This window comes from Hemicordylus capensis, chromosome 1, assembly GCF_027244095.1.
Source record: "Hemicordylus capensis ecotype Gifberg chromosome 1, rHemCap1.1.pri, whole genome shotgun sequence".
NCBI classification, from domain to species: Eukaryota; Metazoa; Chordata; class Lepidosauria; order Squamata; family Cordylidae; genus Hemicordylus; species Hemicordylus capensis.
Window position 1 is genome coordinate 5,404,256 of NC_069657.1, and position 24,736 is coordinate 5,428,991.

Below are 24,736 nucleotides of genomic sequence, written 5' to 3' on the forward strand. Positions count from 1 at the left end.
GGCGGCGTTCTCAGGCTGGTTAGCAGTGGGATACAGCTTTATTCTGCGTTGGTAGAGTCGTAGTAACCATGAGAAGTACTGATTCCTCCTAATTCCATACTAGTCAGGCTTCATCTGGTGTTGAGTTCTGGGTGCCACACCTTAGGAAGGGTATGCGCAAATTGGAAGAGGTTCAGAGGAGAGCAGTGAAGATGACCATGGGGTCTGGAAAGCGACCCCTAGGAAGAAAGGATGAAGGAACCGGATATGCTCGGCCTAGAGAGAAGGCTGAGCTCTCTAGGTGGTTTAGATGTGAGCCCTTTGGGGGCAGAGAACCATCTTTATTTATCTGTGTAAACCGCTTTGTGAACTTCTTGTTGAAAAGCAGTATATAAATATTCATAGTGGTAGCCATCTTTTGGCTTCTGTAATGGCACCAACCTGCTTCTGAGAGCATCTCTCTCTCTCTCTCCCCTGTTTAGTTGGGGCTGGACATAGAAGAGTTGGAGGAGATTGAAGAAGATGCTGGTCTGGGCAATGGAGGCCTTGGCAGACTGGCCGGTAAGTGGTTGCTGTGTGGCTGGAGGAAACCTTCAGTGGCATGTTAAGAGAAACTTCTCCTGGACCAAAACTGCTTAGCTTAGGGCCAAACTATGCATTCCATAAACACACAGTTTGGTTTTCTATCTCTTAAAAAAAGAAAAAGACATCTGCAGGTGAGCCTAATCAGGACGGGGACTTCAGCACACCAGGAGGGGTATTTAATCCATTTCCCCTTGCAGATGACGAAAATCACCTGCCCACCTGAAAATGGCTGGTGGCCCTGGAAGTGAATGCAAAATGGAGGCCAGAAGTGCCTGCCAGTTAACCCAAAGCCTTTGTGCTCATTGGCTAGAATGATGCAAGTTCTTCCCGGAATGGAAGCCCAAGTTGATCTGTCCCATTTTAACCCCAGCTTAAAACTGTGGGGATGGGGACGCTGGTGTTGGGTTGGGTTTCAGAGCAATAAAACTCTGCCAGGCAACTGAGCCAAGCTCTGCTTCTCCCTCCCTCTCCCCCCCCCCACACCAACAGCCTGCTTCCTTGACTCCATGGCTACCCTGGGGCTTGCAGCCTATGGCTACGGGATACGATACGAATACGGCATCTTCAACCAGAAGATCAGAGACGGATGGCAGGTAACCTCGAAGCATAAATGGGCAGGAAGAAGAAGTCCTTTCTGCTCTGCTCTTTAACATTATGGATGTAGGACATGATAATCTCAGGGGGTGTGTGTGTGTGTGTGTATCTTCCTATGTGCACATTTTGAATGTGCTTGTGGGTGAGACTTATATGTAGGCGAACATGTGCATGATAGTTACCCATTAAGTGCGTGTGGATGTAAATAGTTTTCCCCTACACCCATCTAAGTGGCATATTGGGTATTAAGCAGACCTCAGATGACTACATTAGTTCAGAATATTTGAGACATACGTGAGACAGTTGTAACAGTTTGGTTTTATGCATTTTACTCTTTGTGTGTGCTTTTTCTTTAAAAAAATAAATGCCCAAAGCAATGTACTATAAATAACAAAAAAAAATCAACACAACAATCATAAATAACAAATGCCACAAAAGCCAGAAAAACAAACTTGACAGTCTGGTCTAAACAAAAGCTTTTGATTATGTGATTAAACACAGACAATAGGTGGGCATGAGGATACAGGCTTCCAGTGGGAGGGAGTTCCACGGACTAGGTTCTGTCACCAAAAGACTGTGCCTTGCATCACCACCAGTCAAGCTCCTATAGGAGGTGGGATGTGGAGCAGGAGGAGTCCTGAAGGTCTTAACATCAATTCTGTGCGGGGAAGTGGTTGTCCTGGAGTGTCAAAGCCTTGACCGTAAAGGTCTGGAATGAGAGATTAGAACATGATTGGGGCTAGGGATGGATTAAGTGTGGAATGAATCTGCACCCCAGGTGCCATCTTGCCTGGATATCCACAGTCCAGCCCTGCTCACTATATTTGTAAATAATGATGCCCTTGCATGCACTTTGTGGAGAAATATGGCCTCCAAGTGGATGAGCACAACAGATTATTCATAGGTACCTGTAATCCACACTGTGTCTATCCGCATGTGCACTTAACTCTGCATTTTACATTGCACATGTGTGCACACTGCTAGGAGATAGAGCATCTGGGATAGCACCACCAGCACCACTGGGAGCGATGGGAAAAGATCTGGGCACACTGTATGTTGAGTGGGCAGTGTAAACGGCCTGTCCAACACATGCAGCAGAATGAGGGGGTAGAGTGACTGTGCAGCCAAAGACAGGGGGTGCATTTGTGACCATCACATTCTAAAACAGCCCCTAAAAGAGAGAAACTAGCACATCAGGGGATGCATTAGCCCAACTCACTCTCTGCTATGCTAATTTTCTACTTGCAAATAGGTGGTTTTTTTAACACAGCGGAGATAGTAAAAACTCACCCCCTCCTCCATGTGCAGTCCATTCTTGGACATCCAGCCCTCCCTGAGTGGCCCTCCTCCCAGGGGCCATGACTGGTGCCTCCCCTGCGTTTCTTTGTAGACTGTGAACTCTTCTGGGACAGGGAACCCTCTTGCCACTCGCTTGGCTATGTAAACCACCAGGTGGACTTCTTTTGTTGGAAAGTGGTGTGTACATTTTATTTATTTAGATTCGATTTCTGTACCACCCTTCCAAAAATGGCTCAGGGTGGCTTACATTAAAACAAAACAATTAAAATCAATTATTCCCCCCCCCCGAAGTGTACACAAGGGCATCATCATTAATGATGATGATATGTGGGTCTGCCCTTTGCATGCCACTCTTGGAGGAGTGGAGGTTTGGGAGGTGAGCCCTCTCAGCAGAAGTGTGTGTGTTTGTCTTGGGGACTGGTAAACAGTGAGTGGAACAGGATAATAATTAATTTGGAATAATCTGACGATTAGATAAGGAGGATCCCAGGGAGAGATTAGAGTTGAGGTGCAGAGGCCCACCAGGTTGAGTTGCAGGAGCTCAGTTTGGGATGGGGAGGGCAGAGCGGGCTCTCTTGAGTAATCTCCAAACAAAGCGATGTAAAGGGCTCTGGTTTGGGCCGGCGGGGTGGGGTTTGGAATCCCTCCTCCCGGAATTTGTGCAAGACCTTTTTAGCAATGCCCTCTTGCTGGCCTTTGGAGGGTGGGCCAAGCTACAGGAAGAGAGCTGGAGGCAAACTTGAGTCTAGAGGATGTGGGCTAATCTGTGGCGGGCTAATCTGGGAGGAAGTGCTGTCCTGGAGGAGAGCGAGTTGTACTCGAAAGCTCTGTCTGTCTACACACGACTACTCTTTCTATCCCCCCCCCCAAATTCAGGCCCCAACCTAATGGGAGTACCACTGGGAATGGGCAGAGTGTTTTTGTGAAGGGAGGCCAAAGAATTTGGGGGGTGCCTTATAATCTGGTGAGTCGCCTTAAGTGGTGCAGCAGGGAAATGCTTGACTAACAAGCAGAAGGTTGCCGGTTCGAATCCCCGCTGGTACTATATCGGGGAGCAGCGATATAGGAAGATGCTGAAAGGCATCCTCATCTCATACTGCGCGGGAGGAGGCAATGGTCAACCCCTCCTGTATTCTTCCAAAGAAAAACCACAGGGCTGTGTGGGCGCCAGGAGTCGAAATCGACTTGACGACACACTTTACCTTTACTTTATAATCTGGTATCTTGCTCCTCAGCCTGCCTGCCCAAGAAGCAGCCTGAGATAAGACAACAGGTGGCCACTAGAATGAAAGGGAGATGCACAGGCCCTTCCCTGGGATGTTTGGCTTGTTTTGTAGAGCAGTGCAAACCCCTTGGTCTAGCATCTGGAAGAAGCATCCGGCCCCAACTCTGAAGGAGCTCCACTGGTTACCAGTTACTCTTTCAAGCTCAATTCAAGGTGCTAGCATTACAGGCTACATAACTTCAGTTGGGGGGTACCTGGAGAGTGGCTGTTTCTTTTTTTTATGTGCCACCCCTGTGCACCCACATCATGGAAGAAGTCCTTGTTCTTGTCCAGTTGTCTCAAACGGTAAATGGAGGAGTGGTGGTTAGCCATTTTATGGACTGTACCACTTTAGGCTGCAGGTGAAATCCTCGCGTGGTTGAACGTTCCACCAGACAAAAAAGAAATCCTTGCTCGTAGAAAGCTAGCATGTCAGGGAGAATAAGTGAAGTCCCTTCTTCCTGCTGTGCTGACTTTCTAGATGGAAGGCATATGTATTTGTATACATGCCTTCTGCATGCCCAGAAGCTGCTCTGAGCTATGGGCTCTGTGTGCCCCAAGCAGAGAAGCTGGTCCACCAGAGGAAGGCACCTGCTGAGCAAGATCCAGCTGCTCTGGGCACGTTCTCCTGTATGGAGCCGGGGTGGCTGGTGGTGCCTCCTGATGCTCAGCATGGCCATTTCCCCTTGCAGGTGGAGGAAGCGGACGATTGGCTGAGGCACGGGAACCCCTGGGAGAAGGCCCGGCCGGAGTACATGCTTCCCATCCACTTCTATGGACGGGTTGAGCACACCCAGACTGGCGTGAGATGGGTCGATACACAGGTATTGGAAGGAGCACCTTAGTGGAGTGTGGGTCCTGGGTTGTTGGGGGGGGGGATGTGCCGATCCCTGCTTGACCGTGACTTGTACTTTGGGGGTGTCTTCCCCACCTTGCTTGACCTGCTTCATAGCCCTGTGGGGTGAGGGCAAGCCCATGAATTTCCCCATGCGAAAGAAAGGTGGGATACAAATGTCGAAAGCTTGAAGGTTGGTGGGAGATGTGGGGGCCCTATTCCTCTTCCTCTGGGCTCCTTCCGAGAAGCTCTGATGGTGAAACCCGGTTGAAACGGGAGCTGCGGTTTGTGGTGCGGATGTGCCCTACAAGGCTCTGGGATGAGGGAGAGACATGAGGCGCTCCTGCCTGGACGGCCATGGGGCATGTCGTCATTTGTCTTGTGGGGGGGGGCCGCCTCCCCTTGGAATAAGCCCCACGCGATGCTCTTTTGACTGCTCACAGGTGGTGCTGGCCCTTCCCTACGACACCCCCATTCCTGGCTACATGAACAACACGGTCAACACCATGCGGCTCTGGTCTGCTCGGGCCCCCAACGATTTCAACCTCCGCGACTGTGAGTGTCGGCCATGGCAGGGACCCGGCTCCAGCCGTCGGTCTGGGAGGGGAGCGCAGCAGCACCCTGAAGTCTCGGGCGGTGGAGCAGGGCCGGCGTTCCCCTGGCCTGCTGCTGGTGGGGCAGCCACATGTTCTCCCCACCCCATGCCACCTATAGCAGTAACTCCCCAAGAGGGAGGCCCGGGCTTCCTCCCCTCTCTCCCCCTGGGCGTGCCCAGTTCCCTTTGGGGGGTCTGCTCCCCTCCTCTGGTGTTGCTGCTGGGGAAGCGGAGCAAGGAAGGCGGAGCTCCTGGAGGAGAGAGGAGGGCACCCTTTAATCTAGGGGTGGGGGCCGGCATTGCTGAAGCATGAGTTGTGTGCCACTTTTCAACAGCAACCAAGTTCTCAGACTAGTCTAGAGAGCAACATGTATGGGGACAATGGATCCCCCTTCCAAAAAGGCACTCGGTCAAAGCGCACGCACGCCAGCAGCCGCTGCCACTGGAGAGAAGCTCTGCTGGGCTGAATGGGGACGGTGCCTCCCCCCTCGGCTACATACGAGGCAGCCCCCACTTCGAAAAGCTGCTTCTTTCCCAGTTAATGGGGTGCACGCCAAGCCTATCCACCTGAGCACCAGTGAGAGCTTCCCTCCTGGGGCACAGAAGTAGCCATGGCAGGCATGACCAAGACAGAGATTGTGACCAGGGCAAAAGGCTAAAGACCACCCACCCCCATGCAGTGGTCCCGATCCAGGTTGAGCCCCCTCCTGCATGCTGTTTCACTGATGTTGACTGACACAGATCCAGCCGGCCTCTGGTTGGGTTCCTGAACTTTCAAGAATATCGTCATGTTGGTCACGGACTAGAAGCATAAGCTTGCTTTAAGGAGAGCCGAGATTCTCAGGGAACTGAATTATCTAGGGGTGTGCACAAAACCGGTTTGCCTGGTTTGGTTCGAGTCCAAACTCGATTCGAACCGGGTATGTTCGGTATTGTGCCCCCCGAACAGACCCCCTACACGGCTCAAATCTGAGCTGGTTCGGGGGTTCTAAGGTTTCAGATTTTTCTTAAAAAAAGAACTCACCACTGGGTCTGGGGGTGCTTCTGTGGCTGTGGGGGGGGGACTTCTGCCATCTTCCCCTGACAGTCTCCCCCCCCCACTCTTCAAAGGGCCATTCCAGCCTGTTTTGGGGCAGTTTCGGCCCTTCTTCCCATGGAAGGGCAGCCATTTTGGAGGCTGCCATACATGTGCCCTGGCCCCCAGGCCATGCAAACGGCCAGGGCGCATGTGCAGTGGCCTCCAAAATGGCCGCTGCCACAAGAGGAAGGGCCAGAAAGGCCCCCCAATGGGCTGGAATGGACCTTTGAAGAGTGGGGGGAAGCCAGCAGGGGAAGTGGGAGATGGCAGAGGACTGCCGCAGCCAGAGCAGCACCCTCAGATCTGGTGGTGCGTTCTTAAAAAACATTTTTTAAAAATAAATTTTAAAAACCCCTTAGAACCCCCCCAAACCAGCTGGCCCAGGGGGTTCGGCTCAAGGTCGAACTTGAGCCAGTTCGACTAGCCCTATAATTCTCCACTCGGTTCCACATTCTGTGCCTTTTCTGTGATCCTGCAAAACTGCAGCACATTCACAGCCCTAAATTCCCCCCACCTGTCCTGCTTGAATGGACTTCAGATCTGTGGTGACATTCTGCTTTTTTTGTTAAAAAAAAATAAATAATAAATAAAATTCTCTTTGTAGTTAATGTTGGAGATTACATCCAGGCTGTGCTGGACAGAAACTTGGCAGAGAACATCTCCCGGGTCCTCTATCCCAATGATAACGTAAGTCCCTGGGTCTCAAGTGCAATGCTTTTCAGGGGAGGGGGAGAGGAGAGGTTGCGGGAATGTTTATGATGTGATGTGGGCACCATGTCAGCCTTTCAGAACCAAACAAGGAAGTGACCTGAACCTTCTTGCTGGCTCATGATTCTGGAGCACTGTTCGCTTGAAGCCTGCTCATAAAATATCTGGGAATGGCTTACATCACTGTGTTGTTGGCTGCACACCAGTGAAAAACTTGGTTGAAGCTTCCTTTTAAAGCCTCTGTAGCCAAAGGAAGAAGCTGGTGTTCTGATGATTATGTGTATAGACTGAAAAGGAAAGGAAAGATTGTGCTCTCAAGTTGGTGTTGACTACTAGTGATCACATGCTATGTGGTATTCTTGGTAGAATACAGGAGTGGTTTACCAGTGCCGCCTCCCACGCAGTATGAGATGATGCCTTTCAGCATCTTCCTAGATCGCTGCTGCCCAATATAGGTGACTACAAATAAATAATTACCAGGCACAGTCTGGGAAGCACACCGGCAGGATTTGAACTAACAGCCTCTTGCTCCCTAGGCAAGCTGCTTCCCCGCTCTGCCACCACAGCTGACCTGGCCATAAACTGTGACATGGTGTCATTCAAAACCAGACTTGAATCCTGTCCTTGCCCAACATCCCCCAGCCTAAACAAGCACGTTCCTCTCCTTTCACATCTGAGGATGAAGAAGGATGATTCTTTCAATCCTAGTTTACAACAAGCCAGGTTCTGTTGTGACATCCATCTGGACATCCCCAGCTTCCAATCCTGGTTTATTTGCGACCCTGAATAGAATTAGCCAGGATTGCTAATTCGGCTTCGGATCCTGGTTTAAGGACCACCAGGACCGTGGCAGGTCTTGGTGGTTCTTAAGCCAGGACTGGAAGTTGAATTCTTCCTCTGCTTGCATGCACCTGAGATTAGGTAACATCAGCTCAGTTGTGGGATGCTCTCCCAAATGGAATAAGAGGTCTATCTTCCCTGGTGGCTTTCAAGAGCCAGAAAGGCCCACTTTTTTTTTTTTTAGCTTGGCTTTTCATAGTGTTTGGATTGGCTTTAGTGAGTCTTGTGTTAATATTTTAAATGGTTCTGATCTTACTGTGAACTACCCTGAGCTATTTTTGGACGGGCGGTACATAAACGATATAAATGTCAACTCTGTGTGATGTCTGAAGAGAGCCAGTATCTCTTTCTTCAAATCCATCCTCTTCCATGAAGCCTTCCGTTTCTCCCCTTGTTCTTTCTCTTTCCTCTTGTAAACTAGCTAGCCACTCTTCAAGGATTAGCTGGGAGCAGCCTCCACAAACCAAGCTTGCCTACATCTCATTGCCTTTCTGGACATTTGCCCCAGTTCCACTCCTCTTTCCCTGATCTCACTTGGTTGGTTCCCCCAGTCTGCAGTTGCTTCCGCAGTAGCCTTTATTCTGGAATTCTCGGGTCACTTCCTTCTTTTTCCAGAGAATCCAGATGACGTCATTGCTGGCTCATGGCATCCCAGTATTTTCTGTCTCCTTCATACCCAGTTTGTGGCTGTTTTTCCCCTCTTAAAATAAAATTGCAGCACCAGCTTGCCTGTGGTCCCTGGACAAAGCAGTCCTAAAGCTTTTCAGGGCTACTGCCCCTTGAATAGCTTCCCTGATCAAGTGCCATCAAGTTGGTGTCAGCTCTTAGCGACCACATAGATAGATTCTCTCCAGGGTGACCTGTCTTCCACTTGCATATTAACCCATTTTCATTGCTTCCTGCTGAGCACAAGTATGGAATTTTTAATGAATAGCCTCTTAATTGCTTTATAAGGTTAGTTTCTGTTGCTATGTGTGTGAGGGTATATTACTGGTTGCTTTTGGTATTTATTTATTTTTATTTCATATCATTTTTACAAAGCAAAATAACATTATTCTGCTAAATGAACATTAAAGGAAAATGGGACAAAATTGGTAATTAAAGCTACAATAGCAACAGGAACTGGGATTAAGGGGCAATGAAGAGAATCTGTTCAAAGGGCAATTATTAATCACTAGTCCCCCGTCTATACTCAGCAAGAAGCAATGGCAACCAGCTGATCAGCAGGCAGGAGGCTTTTGGGTTAACACTGGACGGGGACCTTTGACTTTTGAATAAAGCTTAGAGAGAAGGGTCTTGACCATGGAAGGACATTGCTGGCCTCTGTCGTTCAGCGGTCACTTCCGGAGTAGACCATTACAGGGATCCTCTAGCTTGGGTCCCCAGATATTGGACTACAACTCCCATCACTCCTTGGCCATTGTGGCGAGGGATGATGGGAGTTGTAGTCCAACATCTGAGGACTCGAGGCTGGGTCCTCTTTGAATGTGCTCTGCATAGGGTTATCCTTAAAGTTGGACTGGAAGCTTCAATTGTCTCAAAAATATGGCTACCAGACTTCAGTAGACGGAAGCCCGACCGTATTGCACCAGCTTCAGTGCTTACCATTCTTGTTTCTGGGCTGAAGTCGCAGTTCTGCTTCTGACCTATAAAGCCCCCAGTGGACTGAGGCCGGGATACCCCAAGCACTAACTTCCTCCGTCTCAGCCTGCCCCATAACTTTCCAGCCACTAGAAATATGGGAGGGATCGCCCAAAACAGGACATCCCAAGGGAAGTTCGACTATCCTCTTGGCCGTTTGTCTTCAGATGGACAGCAAAGACATAACTTTTTGGTTCAAAGGAGTTTTACAAGGTCTCCTTCTTAGACCGTTCTGTGCAGCTGCTGATTTTAAGGTTCTTACTGATTTGATTGACATTTCTGGGCTTTCTAATGTTAGAAAGGCAGGGTATACATGCTAAACAAAAATTAGGATTGTAATAAAGCTGCACTATATTAAGCATGTGAATTTTGCTCCAACTGATTGCAGACAAGCAATGTCTTGGCAGCGCAAGAACTAGTATGGAACCAATTTGTATTTTTATTCTAAGCTTTTGGAGGTGTGACCCTGTTGTTTAAGTGTAAACCCTTGGGTACACATAGTGTGCTATATAATTTTTTAAATACATTTTATTTATTTATTTATTTGAATTATAAACTTCCTGGTATTAGGGGTATGCACACAACCAGTTTTTGTGGTACAGTTAGAGTTCAAACAGGACTCGAACCGTAGGGCCCTGGTTCGAGTATCTGTTCTATCAAACTGGCCACTGGTCTGGTTCACTAGAATATATACTACAAGTCTGATTTGAACTCAAACCAAATTGCAAAAACTGGTTTTGTGCACACCAGGGTTGAACCAGTTCTATGGCTCTGCCATAGGGAATAATGGGAATTCAAACCAGCCCGTTATTCCCTATGGGTTGCGCCTAGGGACACCAAAATGGGTTGGGTGGTATGTCATGATGGGTACTCCCTATCACCCAACTTGCAAAGCAATTGGGCTATTTTTAATGAATTTTTGATTCCCCCCCCAGGGTTATTAGCAGATCAAGGGCTTGCTTGCTTGCTCGATTTCTGTACCGCCCTTCCAAAAGTGGCTCAGGGGTGGTTGACCTATTGGCCCTGAAAAATTAAAAAAACGATTTAAACAAAAAAACAAACAAACCACGGCCTGTGATGGGTTCTGGCCCTGGGGCACCAGTCCATCACAACACAACAAAACCAACACAAAAAACCCACCTATGCTCCACCATGGCCTCGGATGGGTGCTGGTCCTGGGAGCACCACTCCATCCTCTCCAGCCTGGCAGTGGCATGCATGCATGCGTGTGTCGGTAGCACTAATGGGCAGACTGTGACACATTCCGGTTGGCCAGGGTGAGCTGGTATGGCAGTGGATGGGGGTGACCATGAGTCACCCACCCTCCACATCCAGCTTTGGTAGCGCAGCGGGGGAGGTTGGCCTTTGAGAAGACGAGCTGCTCCACCAAACCAGCATCCAAATATGATGGAGAACACCCTCTTGCTCTGGACACTGGTTGGGGGGCAGGAGAGGGCACCAGCCCTCTGTACAGCAGCCGTTGCCTAGTCCGGCCAGACTCGGCGATGTATTCCCCCCAAATGGAAGAGTTCCGTCTCTGTCTGCCATCACCAGTTCCTGCAGCTACTTCAGAACATGCTGCTCGGCAGCAGTGCAGGGAGTGGCTGGTACCTCCCGTGCCCCTGGCAAGGATCCAAGGCACGCCTGTTTGAACAAACGGGTGGAACCACCGGCTGCATTGGCACTGCCAGGGGCACCGCACTGCTGATGCTGCTGCTGATGCTGGGCGTGGACTGCGCACTAGAAGTCGCCACTCCAGCACCCTCCTTCCTTCCAGTCCTGACCCAGCCTCCTCTCCCCTGCCTACCTCATTCCTTGAACCAGGAGGTCTCCTCGAGTTGGGGGCTGGTCTGGTTCGAACTTGAACCGGGCCAGTTTGGGTCCAACTGGTTTTGCACACCCTGAACTAGTGTAAAACCTCTGTTTACATACAAGATTTAAGCAACTGAAACCATGAAAAGCACCGAACAGTGTAAAAATTTAACTAAAAGCCTGAAGAAACAGGTGTCTTTAGAGCTGCCTTAAAGTCAGCCAGAGATGGGGAAGCTCTTCTTCTAACAGGGAGTGCACTCCCAATTCCAGGGGGTGGCTATAGAGAAGGCCCAGTTCCGAGTCACCAGCAAAGAAGCCCGTGGTAACTGCAGTTGGACCTCTCCTGATGTAAGCTTGGAGAGCAGGGGGCTGGGGTTTTTATGCACCTCACAATGGGGAGGGCTTCCAAGTGCATTCTGGGGGATGCTGGAACAAGTGCAGCACTCCTAGTTTGCAGAATGTCTGAAAAGGGCTGTAGAGGCTAAGGTTAAGTGATGTGCCCAGGGCCACCCAGAGAAGGTCAGGAGGGGCTGAGATCTGAGCCTCTGCCTGCTCTGCGCACTCCCACTGGCTGTTGTGGGGACTGTCTTGAGGCTGGGCATTGGACTAGGACATCTCCTGAGCCCTTCCAGTTCTCCTGCTCCAAGACCCAAGGATACTTTGGAACTTCCAAAGCTCACCATTGTGAGAGATGACCTTCAAAACAAAACATAGGCGTGTGGTGCTGGCAACGGCTCTAAAACACGCATTCAGCAAAGTTACTGAAGGGATGGAAGGTTCCCAAATTTGTCTTGTTGACATTCCCAGCAGAACACGTCGTGCTGGGCCTTGCCTGCTCTCCAGCCTGGAGGAATTTTATAAGGTCCGGACAGGACTGTGGGTTCTCTGCATCCCAGATGGTTGTGTCAATGAATTTAAATGCATACTTTGCAATATAATACTGCACCAATTGATTAAGTAGGAAATACGTGGAAACAGTTGGTGAAAAAAACCTACTTAAATATGATTGGGTGGGGGTGGGGGTGGGGTGGGGTGGCTGCGAGTTCAGTTTTGTTTTCAGGGAAGGAGGGCAGAATAGAAACCAGAGGAAACTGCATGGATCGGACAGAGACTGGTTTGTCCTTGCAGACTTGTGAGGGAAAGATGCACTTCTAAAAGCCAGGGGGTTTGTTCCATGTTTGCCTGTTGCTTTCCGCCTCTTGTGGGTGTTTCAGACATTTGACATTGTCTTGTTTAATCCTCCCTTTTGCAGCCTGCACACCTGGTGAGGAGCGTTCGGTGTAGATCTGTACTTGGGGTGATGCGTGTGGCAGATTCGTTGTATTTCTTCCCATCCACTTGTGTGAATGTGTTTTGAGTTTCCCAGAGGGGTTGTGTGTGTGTAGGCTCTGCTGCCCTTAGCTGTTTTCAGGCCTAGTTCTCACTGCGGTAGTAGACCTGTGCTGCTCTGGACACAGTTGGTGGGGACTCAGCTGATAGAATGCTCCTCTATACCAAACCTGGACATTGCCTTGCATGTAGAAAAGTAGCATGTCAGGGGAAAAGGTTATCTCTTAGCCTCCCCTGACATGCTAACTTTCTTGGTGTAGCTCTTTTTTTTTCTTTTTTAAAGTATGGAGCAACATTCCGTCATGGCAATCCCCATCTCCAGTCTGAAGTGGTACGGCCCCAGCAAATCTTGAGTGAGATTTGAGGCCAGTATTCCTTTTGTGGCTTGAATTTTCACACCTGTCATTGCTGTGCTGCTGGGGCAGGGGGCAGAACTGGAAACTTATTTATTATTAATTTTATGCACTGCCTGTCATTGAAAATAACCCCAAGGCGATTAATGATGCTGAACCTTCACAAACATCTCCCAGTGAATTTGGAGGAGTGTCTGTTTCTGGACAAAGAGTGGCAGAGAGAAGGTGGCTTCCCTTTATCTGACGTAAATATCTGGGAGGAGGGGAAATCCAGTTCTTCTTTCTTTAGGGTAATTATTGCTTGCCTCATGCAAAGTTTGAGTCAAGCATAAAAAACCAGGTTTGAAAATCGTTCTAGATCTGTTGGCTGACTGTGTGTCTTAGATTCCTGTGATGTGTTAACTAGTGCTGAAACGCAGACCTGTCCAAAATTCAACGAATCTTCCACATTTCAAAACAGCCCGATTCACTCACAGGAAGGCAGCTGGCCTAGCAGTGAATTCCAAAGGGTTTTTTTGTTGTGTTTTGTTTTGTGGTGGTGGTTGTTTTTTTGCTTCAGTCCTTAACTTCTCCATAAAAGCTTTACATCTTAAGGTCTGAAATTCTTTCTTTCTAAATTGTGTTCAAGGCTTTTGTGTTCCTGATCTCAGTAACTGTTTGTTTCAGCTCTAGTTTGTTTTTGTGTGTTCTCATTGAAACTGCCTTGGCAAACTCGAGATTCTGACATTTTGGTATGCTGGACCGGCAAGGCTTAGCATCCCAAGTGTGCAAACTGGGTCACAGACCTCCCACCCCCTCCTTTTTTTCTCCCAGCTCCTCTGTAGACCTTGAGGGAACTGTTGTGTTAACCTCAGCAATGGTTGTATAGCTTGTTCTTCCAAAAGTGGTGTTTGGTTTAGTTGTTGCAATTACCCTTTAACCTAGAATAACGCTTCGGAAATGGCAAGACCTGTTGGAGCCCAGCTTGTCTATCTGTCCTCTTTTATTTATTTATTTAAATAAACCAACTATTTTGGTTATTCTTTTGCACAAAAGATATCTAGCAATCCTTCTAATTCTCCCCTGAAGCAGACCTATGCTATGAAGGGAGGCCATTGTTTTCCCCATTTTACAGATGGGGGACTGAGGCAGGGAGAGTTGCCTGGGACTCCCCAGTGAGTTCATGTCTGAGGCTCCTGTCCGGAACTCTGCGAGTTTAAAACCTGAATTCTGTGCAGAGGAAAGCTGTGTTCTGTGACTCTGCCTAGATTAGCCTGTCCTGCATAATTAACTCTCCGTTTGCTAGACCAGGGAGTTTTTCACACAGAGCACTTAAAGCCATTTTGCTCTAGGGTTGCCATATTCTGGCTCTCCAAACCCGGGTGCCTAATTCATACATTATGCAAATTGGCTTAAAAATAATTTGCATGTGCAAATTAGCACCTGCATTTTCCGGTTGACTTGTATTTGCTCTGGATATCTTCCAACAATAGTTGGGGAAGATATCTTTGCTTGACCATTTTCCTTGACATATTAACAGCAGCAATAGAACAAAAAAATGCACAGCTTTTAAATTAAGGCTGCAATTTTGTATACACTTTTTTGAGAAATCTGATTAAAACAAACAGTGCTTGCTTCTAAGTAGGCATGCATCGAATGTAAAGCCAAGAAATTCCTTAAACATTACAATACACAGCCTGGTAGGCAGGTAGTGATTCACATCAAAAGCAAGCTCTCCTCTCAACTGCCCAATAGAGATCTCCTGCTGATAACAGACAAGGCAACATTCCTCAGGGGATTACTGCACTTGTGAAAGTGAAACCCTCCCAGCTCGCCTCTTGTGCTCTTCCTCTTTTAATCCAAGTCCAGCGGTTGAGCAGAATAGTGACTGCACGTTTTGCTCCATAACTCCACTTCTAAAAGGGCTAGAACTTAGCTTTTTTTTAAAAAAATGAAAGCTGAAATCTTGGTGAGATGCTTAAAATCTGGGTTATAATCTGAATTCCAGGGGGCATGGCAACCCTATTTGGCTTGCAAGCTATCGAGGAGCACTTCATACGATTCGGGTTTTTCACTGCATGTTGAATGCAGCCCGATTTATCTGGTTATCAAGTTCTCAGTAAAGCCTTGCAGAAAACTCACAGCTTAAAGCTGCTGTGTGAAGAACTCCCAGGGTGTGGGTGGGAGGGAGCAGGGCTGTGCATTGAAATGCCTGCCTTCTTCGCCCACCCAGGCTCTTCAATTTCTCCAGGCTTTTTACTACATCTAAGTAGAAAATCTGTACAGTGGAAGCCAAGACCCCCAGGATGCAGAATCTTTCTTCCAGAGTTGAATTTGACTCCTGTCGAAAGAGCTTGTCCCTGGGAAGTCCTTCAAGCTAGTTTTCAAGGAGAACAGTGGTGAAATTTTGTCAGACCAGCCCTGTTGGATGTGCAAGAGCCCATCTTAATCCGGTATCTGGTTTCCAAGTGTGGCCACCTGGATGCTTCTGGAAGCCCATACAAGGCATGCAAGCAAGAGTCTTCCTTTATGGTTTGCCATGTGGCGTTTGGAAACCAGAGGTACACATAGTGAAGCTCCATTCAGTGATCATGGCTAATAGCCTCCCCCTCTTAAAGCCATTTAAGCTACTGGCAAAAATTCATCTTGTAAAAGCATCTTGCAAGTGAATTTGCACAGAAATGAAATGCTGAATGTGGGTCAGCAGTCGGCAGCTAAGTTGGCCAATCTAGGGTACAACAGAGGGCTGTGAGCCCAAATTGCTTCCTCCCTCTCTCACCCCCCCCCCAGTTGTAGCTTACTGGTGCAAACCTGCTCTTAGGTGGCTGAAGCAGAGATTCTGACAATGGCCCTCTGTCTCTCCCACGAGGACTGGAAAACAGCAGCAAACGAGCAGAAACTGGAGCCAAGCGGGTGTCTAGCAGCTCCAGTTTTCCTCCCGAAGCGAGAGCTGGCTGTGAGGAGCTTGGCTGGGCTGAATGACTTCTTTTGACAACTAGAAGCATGGTGAAAGTGACTGCTGGATCAAAGGCTCTTCTGGACGGGGATTAACTTCACCTTCAGCTCAGAATTTCAATGGGGGATTTTATGGGGCATCTATATGCTGTTTAAACATGTTGTGTGGTTTATTGGCGCCATCTGCTGGCCGTTTGCTAATCCATGAAAAACTCGTGTCTTTTCACGACTGCTCTGCATTCTAACTCCAAAAAAGACATGGGTTTCTCATGGGTTGTCTGCAGGTGGCCCTAAGAAATTACCTGATGTCCTCTAACATGATATAGATCCCAAGAAATTTTTCTACCAAAATTTTGAGCTGGAGGTGGAATAAACTACCCCCCCGGAAGTGCCTCAGTTACGTGGATGTCTGTGAGCTGGATAGGGCTAAACCCGTTGCTTCTCTGCTGCTGTAGTGGGCAAACCCCATCGACAGACTCGTAGCCCTTCCCTTGTGGCTTCCGTATCAGTCCCCCCAATGGAACCTCCTTCTCCATCTTGTAGTTTTTCGAAGGGAAGGAGCTGCGCCTGAAGCAGGAGTACTTTGTGGTGGCTGCCACCCTGCAGGACATCATCCGGCGCTTCAAGGCCTCCAAGTTTGGGAGCACCGAAAGTGTCCGGATGGCTTTTGATTCCTTCCCAGACCAGGTAATTGCTCATGGGGGCCGAGGAAGGGGTGTGTGTGTGTGTGTGTGTTGCTGATTGGAGCTTCTGCTTTGGAGCTGCTGGGGGTAGGGGGTGGGACTCCAGGCGGTACCTCTGTGCAGTCCGCTGTGACAACTGCCATCGCGGAAGCAAGCCAGCTGCAGAAAATATGTAGCCTTGGGGAAGGTGGAGACCTCCTCTAATCCACCCCCAGCACAGGACCCCTCCAGTGACTGGTTGCTGGTGTCTATCTTGTGTTTCTTTTTAGATTGTGAGCCCTTTGGGGACAGGGAGCCGTCTTATTTATTTATTATTTCTCTGTGTAAACCAGGCCTGCTCAATTTAGGCCCTCCAGATGTTTTTGGACTACAACTCCCACAATCCCCAGCCACAGTGGCCAATAGCCAGGGATTATGGGAGTTGTAGGCCAACATCTGTAGGAGGGCCGAAGTTGAGCAGCCCTGGTGAAAACCACCCTGAGACATTTTGGAAGGGTGGTATAGAAATTGAATTAATAATAATAATAATAATAATAATAATAATAATAATAATAATAATAATAATAATAATACTTCAATTTCTATACTGCCCTTCCAAAAATGGCTCAGGGCAGTTTACAAAGAAATAATAAATAAATAAGATAATATAATAACAATAATCAAGCCTGCATCTGTGGACCCCTCTCAGTGGCAGGAGTTGGCTCTAGAATATTTTTTTTACAATATTTGAAGGTACATAGGAGGCTGCCTTCTACAGAGTCAGACCACTGTCTCCTGTAGCTCAGGACATGGACCCGGCAGAGGCTTCTCCAAAGTTTCAGGCAGGAGTCTTCCCCAGCCTTACCTGGAGACACCAGGGACTGAACCTGGGACCTTGTGCATGCAAAGCAGATGCTCTACCACTGAGCTATGGTCCCCCCTCCAAAGGTGGCATATGTGGCCCTCTCATCGAGGCACCGATCACAGCGAGACTTGCTTGGCTTCTGCAAGATGGCTGTATCGTGTGCCCCTTAGACCAGTGTTTCTCAACGTTTTTGGAGTCTTGGTCTGGTACATTATTTGTGCACGGTTTCCCAGGGCAGCAGTTAGTCAAGGGGTCATCCCACCTCGCCTCCACCCCCAGGCACCCCGAAAACCATTTCAAGCTGGGGTGGGGGGCACCACTGCTGGGAGCTCTCCAGAGCTCATTTCTCAGCAGGCAGCCCTCGCTGCTGGGATCACACTCATTTAGCTTTTTCGAAATGAACGTTATCCCAGCAGCGAGGGCTGCCTGTCTAGAAATGAGCTCCAGAGAGCTCCCAGCAGCAGTGGCCCCCACCAGCTCGAAATTGTTTTGTGGGGAGAGGAATTCCTCATGGACCGGCACTCAACTACTCATGGACCTGCGCTGGTCCACAGACCGGTGGTTGAGGAACACTGCCTTAGACCATGCTCTGAGACCCAAAGACTATTCTTCAACCAAAGTCATCCTGCCCGAGCAGTTTGCAATAGCACAATCAGATGTATCAGGAGATTATTTGGCTGGCATGATGACAGATCCAGAACACGAGGTGCCGTTGATAGTATCTTGCCGCTCCTAGGTCTGCTCCGCTGAAAGTGGCGATGGCAAAGGGAAGTCCTGTACTGGGAAGGGGGCAGATGTGCTCTGTAGTTCATCAGGTCTTCCTGGAGTTGTCGGTGATCTGTGAATATGTAAAGTAGTAAGAATGGCGGCCTCTGAACACGAGCAGAGAGCTTTCCTTACACAGAACAGCCACAGCTGTTCCCTGCACCACTGGGACTCGGGGGTAGGATTCCCAGCTCGAAGGGTCAGTTTCAGCCCCTCTCTTCTTGGAAACCAGCCAGCCAGCTTGCGGTTCCACCTCAGTCAGGTGACTTTCTCTTTGCTTACCTTGTTGCTTGCTGTTCTTTGCAGGTTGCGATCCAGCTGAATGACACCCACCCAGCAATGGCTATTCCTGAGCTGATGAGGATATTCTTGGATATTGAAAAACTGCCGTGGTCTAAGGTTTGGAATGGTGTCTGTGCAGGCTCCAAGGGTTGCAAAATTCGTCCTTTGTAGGGATTATGGAATGAAGGCATTGGGAACTCTCCCTTCCCGCACCCCGTGGCCAAACTCTGCAGTATCTCTGCTTCCCCCGTTTTTGAAAGACCTCTTCTATATGTTCTCCGCCTTCCACATACAAGGAGGTCCAGGATCTTCTGCGCACACAACACAAACGTTCTCCAAATTTCTCATCCAGTGATGAGACTGGGAGTCTCTTCCCCCGAGGGGGTGTTTCTAAGCTTTTGCCGGGTATGCTTAAAGCGTCCAGCAGACTTTCAGAGAGAGCCTAGTAGTGCTGCACATTCCTTCTCTGTGAAGATTGCTCTGAGCTGGGAACTCAGATGGATGCATAGCTGTGTGTGTGTGTGTGTGTGTGTGTGTATACCAAATCTCTGGGTGGCTTACAAATTAGAACACAACAAATTAAACCCTGACATCATATTAAACAAATGAAAGTAGCCAGCAATATTGGCCGTCGTCTTTGTCGCAGTAGCTTGCTCTAACAACTTTCTCCCTCTTTCTAAAATCCCAGGCCTGGGAGATCACCACGCGGACCTTCGCCTACACCAACCACACTGTTCTCCCTGAAGCTCTGGAGCGCTGGCCAGTCGAGCTGGTGGAGAAGCTGCTCCCCAGACACCTGCAGATCATCTATGAGATCAACCAGAAGCATCTGGATGTAAGCCACAAAGACATAAGAACAGCCCTGCTGGATCCGGCCCAAGGAAGCCCATCTGGTCCAGCATCTTGTTTCACACGCAGTGGCCCACCAGATGCCTCTGGGGAGCCCACAGGCAGGAGTTGAAAGGGGCATGCTCTTTCTCCTGCTGTGACTCCCCTGCAACTGGTACTCAGAGGCATCCTGCCTTGGAGGCTGGAGGGGGCCTACATGCTGGAATAGTCTCTTGTTTTCCTCAGTGGGGCACTCCTGGAGAGGGAGAGGGGAGTGCAGGCCAAAGGGAAGAGACTCTGGCGCCCCTAAACTGAGCAGGCTGATCTCTCCTGGGCCTTCATGGAGCTCCATCTATGGGCATATAAGCAGCACAATGTCGGAGCCCTTCAAAAATTCATTGTCTCGGTAGGGCCAAACAGAGGTGCAACTTTGTGGGCAACTTTGAAGCCTGGACCTAAAGGCCTTTTGGACAGGGGGAGGCCTCACCACTGCAAGATAAGCCGCAGTGCTCTTGTTTTGTTTGTTTTTTACACCAGAACATGCTCAGGGAAAGCTGGAAACAACTTCTTTGGTTTTATTAGAAGAAATCCTGAAGAAGATGCTTCCCACTGACCTGCACGTGCAGACACAGTCCCGCCACTGAAATTAGCTGAGTCATGCTCGGTTTGCTGCAGTGGGCACGGGCTGGGCATGGGGGCCAGGGCGGCCCGGGCACTGCTGACCCACACTGCGTGGCCAAACGCGTGACTCTGAGGGTGGCTGCAGACAGCCAGCGGCTGGGCCTCAGTGGTGGTGGCGGCGGCGGCAGCTTAGGCACTGGGCCCAGGTTGGGCCCGGCCAGGCCAGGAGCAGGCAAGCCACTTCCATGAGCCTGCACAGTGTGACTCACAAGTGTGTGACAACACATGCTGGCGAGTCGCATTGTGCAGGCCTGGGGAAGCCACTCGCTTGCTCTCGGCTGAGCCCGGGCCCAGTGCCATGGCTGGCTCTGCTGCAGGCTGGCTGTGCTGGCCAATGCCCTCAGCCCCCGCTCCCCGGCCATTCACAACAGGAGGTCAGTGGGCAGGCTGGCTGCAGCCGCCCTCAGAGCTGCGCGCTTGGCCCCCTCACCGCCCCCGGCCACTGCTGAGGACCAGCCTTCTGCCCGTAAGTCTGGTCCAAAGGGCGCCTCTGGGGCCAAACTTCACATCTTGCTAAAAGGATTGCTGTGCTTCTCTCTCTCGCCTGAATTGGCAACCGTTGGGGGAGGAGAGAGGCTGGAACTGTGGCATGGCAGGGAAGGGGCAACCCTTCTCCCCAGGTTGCGTTCCTGATAAAGATTGCTCCCCTAAAATTATTTACAGGGTTAGGGTGCCAAGAGCAGCTTCCTTTCCAGGGCAAAGTAGGGCAGCCAATTCAAACAGTTTTAGAAAGTTAAAACAATTAAACTATTCACTTACTTACTTACATTTATAAACCACCCCATCCAGAAGCTCTGGGCGGAGTACAACTTTTAAAAAGACGTAAGAACACACAGTGCTAAAAACAATATAAAAACAATTCAAAACCAATTAAAACAGTTTAAAACCAATTAAAATGCTTTTCAAAAGCAACAACACTTTACAAGCCTTGGAAGGCCAGGCCAAACAAGTAAGTTTTTAGGGCTCTCTTAAAGGCCAACAGCGAGCCTAAACTGCGGATATCTGCTGGGAGTGTGTTTCATAGGCCAGGAGCAGCTACAGAAAAGGCCCGGTTCCGAGTCACCACCAGACGTACCGGTGGTAACTAGAGAAGGACCTCTAGTGTTGGTTTTAACTAAAAATCTGAGAAAACAGGTGCATCTTGAGGGTCTTTCTAAAGCAGCCAGAGATGGAGACTTCTAGCACTGCATGTGGCTTTAGTACATGAGCCAGCTGGATGGCCAGTACCATCTGTGGGGCAGGCAAAAGCGGCTTAGGACTTATGACAGGGTCCACATGGCGAGAGATAGAAAATAGGCAATAGCATTGCAAGGCTTTCGGGGAGGGTGTGTGTCCTGCTTTTATGGTCACAATAGCCCTGGTGGATCAGGCCCAAGGATGCCCATCTAACCCAGCATCCTGTTCCCCACAGTGGCCCACCAGATGCTTCTGGGAAGCCCACAGGGCCTGCAGCAGCCCAATTTGCAATGGTGTCTTTAAAAACCTTTATGTTTCTAAAGACACAAAAACTACTCTCACTCTTTAGTGACGTTGTCAGAGGAATGGAAGTGAACATTGGCAGGCATGTTCTCCCAAGATTACTCCATGGAGAGAGGGCAGCCATTTGCTCCTGGTCACCCTAACCTGTTCATCTGTGCAAAAAAGACTGTAATTTTACCCTATTCATTTGGGGGTGGTAGGGATAAAGAAGAGGTGATGCCATGCAGAAAGCTGTGTGTGCAACAATTCTACGTTTTCCATCTGGGGCAGGTAGATGTCCCAAAAATAACTCTAAGCGTTTTTCCCGAGATGATACTGATCACCCAACACTTATGGGCCTTCTTGACCTTTACTGAAAGAATTATTAATTCAAGTAACTGTCTTGGTGAATCCAGCAATGGAAGGTTTCTCAAACTGGAAAAATTGGGTTGGTAGCATTTGCCTTTCCAACTTTGCTGGAGAGGCCAGGTGTGTGTGTGCGGTGGGGACTAGGCTGCTTCCAAAGGAGCAGAATTCAGCTCTCTGGTGTCCTGCTGAAGAGAGAGACTGACCTGGACTCTTCCTCCCTCAGAAAGTCTCCACCCTGTTTCCCAAGGACGTGGACCGCCTCAGGCGGATGTCCTTGATCGAAGAGGAAGGCGTCAAGCGCATCAACATGGCACACCTTTGCATCGTCGGCTCACACGCTGTGAACGGGGTCGCAAAGATCCACTCGGATATCGTCAAGTCTCAAGTGTGAGTGGGGCAGGTGCTGTTTCATCATTGCGCAGTCGGGGCATGCAGGGGGATGGAGCCATTTGGGTCCCTCGCTCCTGCGTCTGTCTGCCTGGAATGGAATGAGGGTTGACGGTGTATTTGGGCTGGTCTCGCAGGTGCTGCATTATGAGATCAGTTCCATATGCCTGGCCTGAGCTCTGGGCTACCTGAGAGCAGTCGTAATTCCCCTGAGCATGTGCAGAAGAGCTTCTGGCCATACCTGCTGGGGGTTACTGCAGAGCCGTTCCAGAATAAGCCTGACTTCCAGGCAGGGTTTCAAAAGAGCGGATCACTCCCTCATCACAATTATATGGAGTGGCAGAATCTGTGTGGACAGAGTGCTCCTTCTGGCCTCTTCTCTCTGGAAGGACTGAGATTTCCTGCCACCCCAAAGAGCCCTCTTGTTCCAAGATTCTGGGAGCTGCTCTGCACCCTAGATTTATTTCAAGATTAGGCTAGCAGCTTTTGAAATCTGTCTCCCCAGCAACAGCAGCCTATACTGCCTTATGTTGGACTGGCTATGTCTGCTTGAAAGGCAGGACTGCTCACTCATCGACGGACATCCCGATACTCTGGCTGGAGCCCTATCCAGACTCCTTGGAGTGCAGGGTCTTGAGTCTCTGTCATGGAGACTCTCCTTTCACCAGTCCCTGCTCTCTGCAGCAGCTTCCTGTCTGGGAAGAGCTGCTCCTCCTGCATCTTTGTGGTGGACTCTTCCATGTACCCTGTACTTTGGAGGTTGCTGCGTATGACCTGGGGTGTTACTCCACACAGAGAAATATTCCGTTACAAAATGTTTACAGGTTCTCCATTGTCCAGGTGACATCCGTGGCCCCTCGGACAATGTCGCAGCGCCATCTGCTGGCCATTTGCTGCCATAATGGGATTTTTGAGACTACTTCTAAGGTGATTTCAAAAACTTCTGTTCTCATCATGGATTGGCCAGCAGATGGAGCTGCAGAATTGTGCCAAGACATCAGCTGGATGATGAGCAGAAAGTGGTAAGGAATTTGGTTTTAAAAGAGAGTATTTCTTCATCTGGAGAGAAGACGCCCTAGTGTTCTCCCCCAAATCAGTTTGTTTTGCATTTTGAGGGAAACCTTGTACATAAAATCTCTCTCTAATCGTGCTTTTACTTTGCAAAGCTTTAATCATTGTGTTCGTAAACATTCGCCACTTCCTTCACTCTGCGGCCATGGTCCATGAGCAAACAGCCTGTCCACACAACGATGGTGTTGCTAGATAAAATATCTATCTCAGATAGTAGTGGGTGTGATTTTGTGCTAACAGGAGATTTACTGATTCAGGCAGTCATCTGATTTTAAAGACATTTTAGCTGATTGATTAATTGTATATGTTTCTTAATAGATTAGTTTGCATATGAGTAAAAACAGTTCTCTGGAGCCAAAAGCCAGTTTTCTTTGTAGATGCTACATCTGTTTCTCACAGGAACCACACTCTTATTTATTTTTCCTCCAAGGGAAAGCGGGGGGAGGTCTCTCTTAAGATGCTGTTTGCTGTCTGCAACTTTTGTAAGTCTTTATATTAAAGACAACATTCCTGCCCAATTAATCATGCCACATCTTTCATCAAAGGATTCTTTGAATTCATCTAACCAATTAATAGATTAAGCCATGCAGTCGTGATTTGATTCCCCCCCCCCGCCCAAACATTACCCAAATCTAACTAAATAAATCAACTTGGACAGAATACACAATTCATTCAGAAAGACAAGGACTGGGCATTGTTTCCAGGGCTGTATTGCCGGTGGAAACCTGCTTGTGCTGGCCATGCATATCCAGGGAGAACTCCCAATTCTGCAGGAGACTCACAAATGGGATTTATTTATTTTTACTCTGTCACAGGTTCAGGGACTTTGCAGAGCTGGAACCAGAGAAGTTTCAGAATAAAACCAATGGGATCACCCCCCGGCGTTGGCTTCTGCTCTGCAACCCGGGGCTTGCAGAGTTAATTGCAGAGGTGAGGAATGGCTGGTCAGTCTGTTTTGGTTTGAGAGAAATCCTGTCTTTGACTCTAGGATAAATGTGTATCCTGCCCATTTTCCAAGTAGGTCCAGGCAACCAGCTTAGAATGTCATCGCATCTTTTCCCACTTGAGTCCCAAGATAATTTAGGCTTTGCAGGTTTCTGTAGCACTTTAGTCTTTTGATCAGAGGCATCAGTGGGACCTGTGTGTGTGACAGACAATATCCTACTTCAAGCCCTCTAGAACTCTTTAAAAGCGATTGCCTTTTGCTAAAGGCACGTGTGGTAGATGCCTTATGTGTGTATTTGTTTGATATTTACCCACCTTTCTTAAACTCAAAGCAGCTCACAGATAAGAGCAATTTAAAATAGTATCACAATTGACAATAATAAAAGCAATGACAGTAATCACAAGTCTGGCGAGAGAGCTTACAAATGCAGTAACGTATTTCACAGCGAGGGAGCCTTTTGAAACAGACACCTGGTCAGTTTTCTTTGTAAAGCCGAGTGAGTGTGGTCAAGGGAAGGGAGTGAAAGCTCCAAAGGGCTGCCTGTCTTGAATGCTGGGTGTATCAAGCCATGCTTTG

At 48.9% G+C, this 24,736-nt stretch overlaps 1 protein-coding gene across 2 annotated transcripts in view; it reads left to right on the forward strand.

Moving 5' to 3' along the window:
* Positions 1-24,736, forward strand: part of PYGL (glycogen phosphorylase L) — a 55,352-nt gene that overhangs the window by 16,439 nt on the left and 14,177 nt on the right. For both annotated transcript variants that reach the window (XM_053259386.1, XM_053259398.1), the window contains exons 4-13: positions 462-540; positions 1,054-1,157; positions 4,414-4,545; positions 5,000-5,111; positions 6,834-6,916; positions 16,390-16,533; positions 18,445-18,537; positions 19,109-19,255; positions 21,980-22,143; positions 24,030-24,144. In XM_053259386.1, coding sequence (XP_053115361.1) covers positions 462-540; positions 1,054-1,157; positions 4,414-4,545; positions 5,000-5,111; positions 6,834-6,916; positions 16,390-16,533; positions 18,445-18,537; positions 19,109-19,255; positions 21,980-22,143; positions 24,030-24,144 — 1,173 coding nt within the window. The remainder of the gene's footprint in view (positions 1-461; positions 541-1,053; positions 1,158-4,413; positions 4,546-4,999; positions 5,112-6,833; positions 6,917-16,389; positions 16,534-18,444; positions 18,538-19,108; positions 19,256-21,979; positions 22,144-24,029; positions 24,145-24,736) is intronic.